We start from the raw sequence: 11623 nt of genomic DNA, 5'->3' as shown, positions 1-11623 counted from the left end.
TTGTATGTACTTAGGTCTGACTGTGGGGGTGTTCCTATCCTGGTGGCCACGCCCTTTCCAGCTGTGTCTGCATGCCGTCTAAACAAAACCACTCCTTAAAACATATTGAACCTCATGTTGATCACACTGACTTCGTAAGTCAGGTAAGTCATCCAGGGTCTCCTTGCTTGAATCAGTGCCTGGCCCTGTGATTACACCTGGAATCACTAGGAAACTCCTTTTTTCTCTGAGAAACCTGCAATGAGTAAAGCAGCAACTTTCTTCCTGAGACATTTCAGTGCTAACAAAAAGATAATGTAATTGTAGGAAAAAATAAGTGCCTGTAGAGAAGAGATAACTAACAAAAATATTCCTTCCTTTGTGTAAAGAGCTGACACCTAGAAAGTATTTTGCATTATTTTTACAGCAACATTTATCTCTCTTTTGGTACTCTGATTCTCAGTGTTTGAATTTCAATACATGGATGTATGAGTAGAGTGGTAAGGTGGGAGGGTGGGGATGGACTTCTTCTGTTTTACTGTTTGATGAAACCATAAAATTCCACAGTTGAAAACCAGGCTTTAACTTTGCTTTAGTGAGAGAAAAGGGGATGGTGGAGGAAAGGAATAACCAACTGGGGCATGTAAGCTGAAGCTTTGTGTCTGCTGTATTCCAGGACATGAGCTTATATCAGAAGGAATGAAATCAGCCTGTAGAAGCTGAAGTAATCTAACTGGGGTTCTTCAGTAGGTAGGAGAAAACTACGTGGTCACATTTATTTGCACTGGTAGAGATGGGATTTTAAGTTGTAACAAGAAAGATTGCGTTCCTTCTGTTAGTATATACCAACACGAGAAGGAAAATATCCCCAAATCAGGTGTGCAGGGAGATCCTGTATGCAAGATGGTTATAAATCATAGGTGAAAAAGAGATGTTGCTTCAAGATCTCTGAGCTTTTGACAGTGTGCTTAAGAAGTATATTATAATTTGAGAATGCATTTTGCTCTGGCAGCAAAAATCTACAGAATTACTTTTTTACCTACCTGAAACACTGAAGCAGCTGAAGATAAGATTGGGACATTAATTGGTTAAAAAAAGAAAAGCAGTGGCAAGTAGTTTTTGTCAAGCATTTAAAGGATTCAGGAGTACTGTTGATCTTTTTCTTCCTTTGAGATGTATATTCATATAGGTGTATCTCTGGGAACAGCCAGCATAAGTAAAAATGCTGGCAGTAAAATCAGCTTTAAAATATGTATTATTTTATACTGTTTTCTAAGGACTTCTAATAATTTTCATACTGTTGTCTCCTAAAATAGAATTAAAGTGGAAAGATGTCTTAGGTTTTTGAGAATTGCTGCTTTAGCATCTTGCATAATTATGCTTATATATATATATTTATATAAACAACTACAGATAGTAAGTACCTTATGCTAAGATCTTGTATATACTATTTTATGTTCAAATAAATTTTAGAATTAAGATATTGCTAGTGTAATGCTCTGTAGCACTGCATGTTTCTGAGTGAGTTTATTTAGGCTTTGGTAGTATCTAAGAGCTGCATGACATGAATTTTCCATTAAATTTCTTCTCATTTTGGGTTAGTAAATAATGAAGAATACACATAGAAGGCCTAAAGTACCTCTGTCTATGCAGCTTGTAGTGCATGATTGGAATTTTGTATGTGAAGGCAAAATAAATAGTACAAGTAGGAAAATTAGTCTGCACATATTTCTAAATTGCAGTGTTTCTGTGTATTTGAAGAAGCTGCCTGATGTCAGTAGGGACTAATTAAGGGAAAATCAAAGCAAGTGGTAAATAGGTTCTCATCTACACTCATTGTTTAGGAAGAGTGGGAGAGATTTTTCAGGTCTCGGGTATCTGACCCGATGAGCAGGGAACATTCTTAGGGAATATTCTTGAGTCATGGGGCAGAAAGAAGCTAAAGGAGGCAAACAGAGACCACAGTTGTTAGGAGGCATGGAAATAGTTGCATAGCTAAACAGTCACAGATTATTTTTTATATTATAACAGTAAGAGCTAGATTTTGGTATGAAATCTGAATATTTACATAATTGAGGAAAGTCTAGCCCCCTGCTAAAACACCAGCTGTATTTTACTCATCTGACTGTGGGCAGCTTGGAAGCTTGCTGCTATTGGCCTTGAGTTTTTCACATACTCAGTCATGGAAATTTCTAGAGTGAAACACTGATTAGAGGCTTTGGAAATACTGGCAGCAATCTACTTATCTGCCTTTGAATATGTACATGTCTAGCTGGGTCTATAGATCTGTGAGCAATTTATTAAAACAAGAGAGTTCAAGATGTTAATGCTGCTCTGGCATAATAACTGTGCTATCAAAGCAGAAACTGTGTAACACTGTAATGAAAATTAGTAATCATTATTATTTTTGGGGAGTACCATTAAAATACTTGTCTCTCAGTATAAAGTTTTAGCTTATTAACATCTAAAAAAGAGGCTCATATAATGAGGTATAAGAGTGAAAATAGATAACAAGATTAAGTCTCTGTCAAAGTGATCAAGGGGAACTCTTAAGAGATTCATTAACTCTCAGGAATATATGCAGAAAAATTAATTAAATCCAAGACAAAATTTAATTGTGAAGATGGCATGTAAAATGGTTGCAAAACAGTTTCCTTTATGTTAGTAATGCTTATTAAAGAAAATTGTTATGTGCAGAGGCATGAAGGAGGTTTCCTCAGTGCACCAACTCCAGCATTGCTTTCTGTCCTTGTTGAGGACTACATAATACCTGGAACCTCTTTGGTTGCGTAGGGACCTCAGTTGCATCTGGAATTTTTGTGTTACTGCAGTTCTAATAAAAGTGAAAAGTACCTGTGTCTGATAAATGTCTTCAAATATAGAAAATGTGGTGCTTTTTCCCCCCAAAGAACTCTTCGAGAGCTTCAGTGCAGCTTGGTGTGGTGATACTTGGAAATGAAATTTTGCTGTTGCCTGAGGTTAGAACATAGATTCAATCAGATAATTTCTATTCACTGCCTTTTGTTACTTACAAGACCTAGGGTAATATTACATGGTGTTACCCTAAGAACCTGGAACTGAACCCTGTGCTATAATGTTAGACCAGCTGTAGCCTTTCTACTAAGTTGTCTTTGCCGATCCAAGATACAGAATAAACAGTGTAATGAGTTGTTAAAGGCAGCATCAAGGGTACTTGTGTCCTACCATAGAAAGTTATTCAAAACTGCTTTGTTCTCATTTGTTTAGTGTGCTTAAGCTCAATATGCCTTAATTTCATACTTTCTGAGAGATTTTCATTCTCATTATCCACAGCATTGAGTTTTGGCTTTTGGGAAATTTTTATACTTTATTCCATTTTTCTATGACAAGTGTCTTTATTACTGGCCCACTGGCATATTTCATTTGTAAATGAATGCTTGTTCTTATCCATGTGTATCACATATAGATACCACCACCAAACTTTTCTTTTAAATCGATGTGTAGGTGGGAAATTTCAAGGCTAGAAGGGAATCTTAAAAGCATAACTCCCAATAATCTTACGCTGTGAATAGCTTGCTTTTAGCTGAATTTTAGATCATGGTAAATATAGCTGTGTGAATCAGAATAAAGCATGATTGTGAGAGCAAAGCATTGTATAGTTCCTTTTGGTTATATCCTGTACATCAGTGTCAAACTCTAACAGCTCTGCGTTCAAAGCCTGTATGTTAAAAACTGAGGGAAAAAAATGAATTTAAAGTTCTGGTTTAAATTGCATACAGCTAGAAAGCCTCCATGTTGTTAATAAAATGCACTTACCCAGTTCCCCCACAATTAAAAACCTCTTTTTTAGGGAATTATTCTCTGTATTTCTTATATATTTGGTTTTGATTTTTTTTCCCTAGGAAGGTTTTCAGCATGGTTGCCTGGAAACCACTTCTTCTTCTCTACATTTTCACCTTCTCTACAGAGGCACAGGAGACTGGTAATACACTAAAGAAATGACGCTTCAAGTTGATAGCAAAATTGGTTTTTTACATTTTTACCCAATGTGAGAGAGAGATGAAGAATTGATGACATTTTTTTCTAACTAGGAATTATAATTAGGGATAATACAGTATGTTTTTATGAAACTTATATTTATAACTACAATAGGAGAGTTTTCCTAAAAAAATGCAAAATTTAATGCAGCAGCTCATTAAATTTGGGTTTGTTCATGCATTCTGAGGTTTCATATGTGCAAAAGCAACGTAAAGCTCTTAAAATTGTAAGACTGCCAAAAGCAAGGTAAGTTACAGTATTTAGCAGTTCCATTTTGGTAGTCAGGTCTTTTGGAAGATCTGTTTAAGAAGTGTTCTGCCCAGTTGCAGGGTATTTTCTGCATGACTGTTGATTTGAGGAAATAATAACTGTTCCATCCATGCTCTGCTAGCTCCTGGAATTTGTGGAAACACATATGTTTAATACTTATAACAGAGAAATATGCTTAGTACTCTTTAAGTTGGAACTGATTTTTTTTCCCCTCAGAAAATAAATATTAATTAGTAATCTATGCATGCAGAATGGAGCCCAAAGGGCATGACTAAATTTTCCTTTGCTCTCTTGAGAGCAGGCCAACACATTCCTATGGTTGTGTTTCACATACAGAAATGTTTAATATGCATTTACTACAGATAAGTTCTGAGCAGACTGTGAATGAAAATTGTGTTGTAGATTTCAGCATCTCTCATTTTCCTATGAATGGTGTTGCAGAAAGATGTATCTTCTGATCCTCTGTATGATAAACAGGGGAAAAGAAGGAACTAGTGGGTGATGACAATTTAGCAGGATAGATGGAAGGGATTTTCTGGAACAGGCCAATAGGTCTTGGATTCTGAAAAGCAATTAGGATTTAAAATTGCTTTTCTATTAGATTACACAACTTTTAGGGGAAAAGTTGCAACATATTCCTTCAGTCTGCAGGAAAGCTTCCATGACAGACATAGTTTTCCTGATAGATGGATCCTGGAGTACAGGGACAAAGAACTTCAACATCATGCACAATGATCAACGGCAAGACAAAATCTCTGGGTTTTGTGATTCAGCACAACAATGTGACATACACTGAATTCCTGTTGAACACTTGTTATAACAAGAATGACTCCTTACAGAAGATAGAAAAAATTACATTACAAAGAAGGAGGCACCAAAACAGGGCAGAGACTCCAGTTTATACTAGAGAATCACTTAGTAGCAAAAGAGGCTTGTCCAGAGCCTTTTTCAGTGAGTACTCTGCTGACAGGGTACAGGATATAGCAATGGCTTTGAGGAACAATGGGATCCATGTCTTTGAAGCTGACATAGGGATGATAAAATCCCCTTTGAGAGCTGTTTTTAATAGCTGATGACACAGGGAGAGTTCACAGTGGAAACCTTGATGCACTGAAAATCATCAAAAAGAATGTCAATCGGGTCTGTTAATCCAAACATCTCCCTGGTCAGGGTAAGGAACAAACTTTTTGTTGCGTGTATAATGACAAATATCCACATGGCTTTCTGCAGTCGCTGATAAAAGTACCTGAGCTGGCTGGACTGCAGTGCAATTGTTTTACTAGAGAATACTGCCCATGTTACTCAGTTTGTGACTCACAATTTGTACTTTGCTTCAGTCAAGAGCCACTACAGTCTTTGCTATGGTAAATAGCTTCTGAGGTAAGACAATGCTTCACATCAAGCCTTCATATGCATAGTTCCTCAGTGTCTGAAAGGAACCACAGCAGATACTCCATCAGGTATCTTAATAAAAAGAGGGAAACAGACAATTCAGTGATATTTTAAAAAGAACCTCCTAGAAACATAACTTTGCCATCTCCAGCTGACCATTCTGCTTCAGTGGGACTGTCAGCACCCACTGTCTGTCAACAAGACTGAAGAGTCACAGAGGCACTGTGCAGAGGGGGGGTGTAAGGAAATCCATCCTTGGATATGTGGGAGGTATTGGCAAGATGTGAACAGCAATTCTGAAGTAATTCTGAAGTGCTACCCAAAAGCTTTTCCTAGATGAGAAACAGAAAGTGCTATCCCTTACTATATCTTTTGGATGCCAACAGTGGCTTGAATGCCACACAGCCTGAGAGGCTGCCAACCCCAAAGAAAATAAACATTCAGTAATGCTTTTAGTTAGCATAGCAACTTTTATCAGATGTCACATGCTGGTTTTGGGTCTGTTTTTTCTGACTTGATGCTGCATTATCAGTTGCCTTATCATGGGGGAATAGCAACGTACAGAGCATACACAGTTGCTCTTTAACATTGCGTATTCATGCCAGCTATGCATTTAGGTAATACTGTAGATGTGGTTCTTAAGTTGCAAAAAGAAAAATGGAGTGCATGACAAATCAAAAAGCTGATATCTTCTCACTGTGGTGTAAGTGCATGGCATTGATTGGGGATGGCAGGAAGAGACGGTTCTGGAGCGTTTCTTCTCTCTGTGCTTATCCTTATAGGGACTGTGACTGTCCTTTAAAGCTCCTTGTTGTCTTCCTGGTATTTTCACCATAGAGGTGGTATTTTACATGTGTTGGATACATGCTCTTTGTTCTGCCATAAAACTGATCCAATGCAGTTCTCCAGGGTTCATTCCCTTTGTGATCAGAAACCTTCTGAGAGAAAGGAACACCAGGATGACCACACTGCTTTTTGTAACAACCGCTGAGCCTCTCATGCATCCTAGGCTAGTGAGATCTTGAACACCCCAAAACTGGCTGGTGTTTGCCAGGGTGTTGGGGGCCAAAATGAAGAGCTGAGCCTTTCTTCCCTGAGACAGAAGCAATTCTGTGTGAATTATATCCGCTCAGGTAATTTGCAGGGAGAACAGCTGGGCCTGATTCAGTATGAGCTCTGCACTCCCACCCACTCTTTTTCCCATCAAGAGCTGAGCAGAGTCCCAGATGAAAAAGCATTCCTCGGCTTCTGCAAGCAGAGAGAGAGGGCTGCTGTGGAAGTGGAGTGCACTGCCGTGGAGCAGCGTGACCATGGCTGATGCAGTAGCACCTCCTGGTGTTTTATGGCAGGGAACAGGGAGATGTAGTGGGAGATACAGCAGTGACCTTTATATATACTACAGGCACACTTGTTTAGAGAGAGAGAAGTCAAGGAAAGCATATTTGTTTTCATCTCAGTGATGCATATATTTATTACTAAGCTCTGCATAAATTTGTCTCATAAAATGAATATCAATTTTCTGCGAAGCCTGTTTTATCTTGTCCTGTCATCTTTTTTTATATATACACTGACCTTCTTTCCTGTAATAAATCTATTATTTCCCTTTACTCCAGTAACCTTCTCTTAAACTGCCAGATTTTTCAATTCAAAAAATTTCATTTCAGGGACAGCATGTTGACAGGAGAAAAAAGGTACCTTTACAGCAGTAAGATAGGGCAGTTTAACAATGTGGATGTTTGTAGGAGAACAGGTGGTGAGAAAGAGTTTGGCAACACAGAGGTGTTTGCTCCTGCAAATAAATAGAGATTAACAACAGGGTATAGAATACCTACCAGTAAATGTTTTACACGTTCTCATGCACAACATAGTAGCACAAAAAGTGAACTATTTACTGCTGTTCTGTTATTATTGCTGGTACACTGAGGACTTGACAGAGAACATTTTAAGAGCTGAACAGTGTGGATGACCAACTGTCAGGGCAAAATTTCTGAGTTCATGCTTACCCTTCACACTGCCTCCAAACTATGTGACTTAAAAGACCCAGGTCTTAGAAGAATCTCATTGTGAACACATACTCTCTGTATGCTCTACAAGAACACATACTGGAAGAAACATCCATTAGATTTTGTGTTCACGTGTGTGTAGACATGCATGCATATAAGGATATATTTAACTGATTGCTTTTTGTGAGCTAAAAAGATAAGTGGCATAGATTTTTGATGTTGCTCTGAGGTCTGAATGTCAGATTTTTTTAGCCATATAATCTCATTCAATGTGACCTTTTACATTCAAAGATTTTCATGCTACTTTCCAGCAGATCATACCCTCTAGGGGGCAGTTTGTACCACAAGTGAAAATATTAAACCATAATGATGGTCCCTCTGAGATGAAATTATTTCTAGAAGTTTTTGACTAAAGAACTGAACACATTTATCTCTTCCGTGAGAGAAGGAAAACTCAGGAAACTTATGTGGAATAATGGGAACAAGCCCAAACTAGCAAACACAGAAAACAATCTTGTGATTGCTAAGTGTTTCAGAGTCAATGAGTGAAAAGAGAATAAAATTAGGTAGAGTGCTGTTTTACAGCTAAAATTGCACGCCTCTGACTTCCTTGCAGAGGTACAATAACGAGTAATAATGCATCTAGGATCACAGAATAAAATTCAAAGTGAGAAATGAATAATCAAGGTAGAGAAGAAACAAACATGTTTAATGAGGGCGAGATGATTGGGGAGGGAGAAGGAATTAACCACATCACACTATTTGTTATTATTACAAGGAGCAATGCAAGCACTTCCATCACTGAGGTAGCCATCACCTTACAACAGCTGTTTTTCACAATGGTTATGACATTTCATGTAGGCAGTGCTGCCTCTTTCTCATGCTTGTTTCTTTGGCCTATTGTTCTGCATTTATATGTATCACCTGGTCTTGTGACAAAGTGACAAAGTCAGTCATCAGGGTTCCCTTTGCAATTGGAATTTGTGTTGTACATTCTCAGTTGGCAGCAAAGCCTATGGAGACATTTTCAAGATTAGGCCCTTTGAGGATACTGGGCAGCTGGAGAACAGACATGTTTTGCAGTTTGGGTACGTGCAGATGTCGAGTAATTTAGTTCTTAGTGTTTGCAAGTTCACATGGCCACACTGAAACCTGTGGGCTGAGGTATTTTATGTTTACGGAAAACCAAACTTACTGATTCTTACTTCTGGCTTTAAATCTACCATGTTGAATTTTGTTCCACTCCCATGATTCTGACAAAAACCAGGATCACAGAGTGTATGCTCATAGTTTCCTGTTTCCTAGATATATTTTTTTTTTCAGAATGCAACATAGATCTTTCTATAGCAATTGATATTTCAAGGCGCACGCAGCCAGTACCCACAATGCTTCTGAAACAGAGACTGCAAGCATTCCTCCCCAGACTTCTACTACAGATGAAATCACTGCCAAATACCAGCTGTAATGCTCCAGTTGACATTGGGTTCAAGTTCCAAGTATTGGCACAGAACAAACAATTAATCTTTGACTCTGGTTTTGAAGACTATAATGAAGAGATCATCCAGAAGTTCTTAGAGGCACAGACCACTGTGGACACCTACCTGAATGCAGACTTCTTGCAGGCACTTGAGGAGAACTTCTTTAACGTGACCTCTGCTAAAGTTAAGGTAACTTAATGGTATGATCTTGGAAAAATTAGACAGTTTGGTATTTACAGACTCTGATGCTGAGTACTCCAGGAAGACAAATAAGTAGCTCAGGAATAGATGATGCTAGTAAACAGAATCACAGAATGGTAGAGATTAGAAGGAATCCCTGGAAGTCACCTTCTTCAACCCATCTGCTCAAGGAGGGTCAACTAGAGCAGGCCATCCAGGGCCATGTCCAGATGGCTTTTGTGTATCTCCAGGAATGGAGACTCCTCAGCATCTCCAGGCAACCGGTGCCAGTGCTCAGTCACCCTTGTGTTTTCTTAAGTTTATATAGAACTTCCTGGTTTTCGTTGACCTAGTATAACCTGATATATCAGTTCCAATTTTCTAGGCACTCCTGTAGTGAGGTGGTACCCAGAACACTTGGCTTAATACATGTGATGATGAGTATTCACACAGACAACCTTCTTAGATCTACCATGGAATGATTTTACTTTGGGTAGTGGAAAGTAGTTTTCTTTCAGGGACTCTTATTCCTGAAAGGAAACTGCTTTCTTATTCCTGAATCTGCATCTTAGTCCAGAATAGTGACAGCTCGAAGCAGAAGTCACAGAAAAAGGTCATCTGACAAATTTGTTTACAGAAGTTTGTTCATGTCATTAACTTGTCAAATAATTTCAAATAACAAAGCTGAGTTCTACTTACAGATAACAGATGATCAGGAAAATCTGCCTAGATGCTGCAGTTAATTCATCCATCTTGAAGTGAGGTGAAGGAAAAAGCATAAAGCTTCATCTAATCTGTTCGGAAATGAATAGGGATTCTTTCAACCTGGGTTCCAGAAATTCAGATCTCATTGAAGTGTTTCAGAATCAGTGCCTTGACAATTTATTCTAAATGAGGCACTGACTCTGTAAAGCACTGAGCAAGTCCTGTAGTAGCTGTTTGAATATTAGCGCTTACTAAGGTCTTCATGCAGGAAGACCTTCCTACTAAGGAAGGACTGGTTAGTTCTTGCAAAATACATAAGGGGTTTCCTCTTCCAAATTTATTTTCACTTTTGTAAAACACCGATTTTAATCTGACATGGAGTGAGGAAGCCATATTACAAATTCCCCTGCTTTCAGATGAAAGTTGGCATTCTATTTTTTACAGTATTTGCATAGGTATGTGTGTCTTATCAATTTAAGTTGTCATTTGGTGTATATTTAATGGAGTTTTTTTCCAAAGATTGCTTAAAATGTCTGAACAGGGAACATGACCACACAAGATTTTGCTGCTTCTGAGTCTCAGAGAAAGAATTTGTTTGACATAAAAGTAAAAGCAGTGCTTTTTCCCTCCTAATTGCCAATTCTGGAGATCAGCATCAAGCAAGGCTTCTTTCTGCTTAGGCATTATTACTATAAATAAACATGCTGCATATCTCAGCATTTTACCAGTGGATTAATATTCCTCCCTGAAACTGCTTAGGTACAAATTGAGAGTACAAGGCTTTAGAATGCACATGAAATCACAATTTAATCTTCCTAGGATCCTGAGCAATAACATGCTTATTCTGTAAAGATTATTAGTTATAAACCTCATCAGGGACCATGATTCTCTGTTGGTTGAATTTCTTCTTTTCTTTGTTATTTGTTTGCTTAGCAGCAAAAAAGCTGGACCTAGTTCCAGCATTTTTAACAAAACATGACTTGGATGTGTTCCAACAAGAGCTTGATATAAACAAATGTTTTGTAAACATAATAATATATCTTTACATATATTTACATATAATGCCCAAAGTAACACCCCACATTCCCTCTTCCCCATGCTTTTAAACTGGAGATCATAGGAAAAACAATCAAACCCAGGCCTACAGTGTTGTCTCTAACAACCTGGGATGTGTTTGCCCATCCATGGTCCAGGTGTCCGCTGCTATCACACAGTGCTTGAACAAGTGTAGTATTTGTACCAGTGCCTCCATAGTGTATGCTTGGGAACTTACCAGTTAGGTCTAGCTTAAATTCTTGTCTCCTAGCTGCTTTAGTACAGAAGTGGGATGTTTGGCGTGGCAGTCACTTCATTTGCTTTTGTCATCTGTGGAAAAATTTACCTTAACAAAAGTAACGGAGTTTGCATTGGTAAAAGCTGTGCCTTGCATAGGGAATGTAAAATATGAAGGGTGGGAGGGAAGAAGCTCTAACTGTGCTTGTCCACTTGTTGGTCAGAGAGCTTAGGAGGATTTTAAGTCATTACCATTGGGGAAAGGACACAGTTTACCTGTGCAGCTTCTTTTTGGGCAAACGAACCCACTCTGTGAGTGGGACCTGA

The 11623-nt window shown here is 38.3% G+C and overlaps 1 protein-coding gene across 1 annotated transcript in view; it reads left to right on the top strand.

Annotated features, from left to right (window-relative positions):
- Positions 1 to 652: 652 nt before the first annotated feature.
- Positions 653 to 11623, top strand: part of COL6A6 (collagen type VI alpha 6 chain) — a 46677-nt gene continuing 35706 nt past the window's right edge. The window contains exons 1-3 of the mRNA XM_039569289.1: positions 653 to 729; positions 3861 to 3940; positions 8985 to 9328. Coding sequence (XP_039425223.1) covers positions 3874 to 3940; positions 8985 to 9328 — 411 coding nt within the window. The 5' untranslated portion in view covers positions 653 to 729; positions 3861 to 3873. The remainder of the gene's footprint in view (positions 730 to 3860; positions 3941 to 8984; positions 9329 to 11623) is intronic.

The sequence above is a fragment of the Corvus cornix genome, chromosome 2 (assembly GCF_000738735.6).
Source record: "Corvus cornix cornix isolate S_Up_H32 chromosome 2, ASM73873v5, whole genome shotgun sequence".
NCBI classification, from domain to species: Eukaryota; Metazoa; Chordata; class Aves; order Passeriformes; family Corvidae; genus Corvus; species Corvus cornix.
Note: the sequence above shows the minus strand (reverse complement) of the source record. Positions and strands in the feature narration are given on the sequence as shown.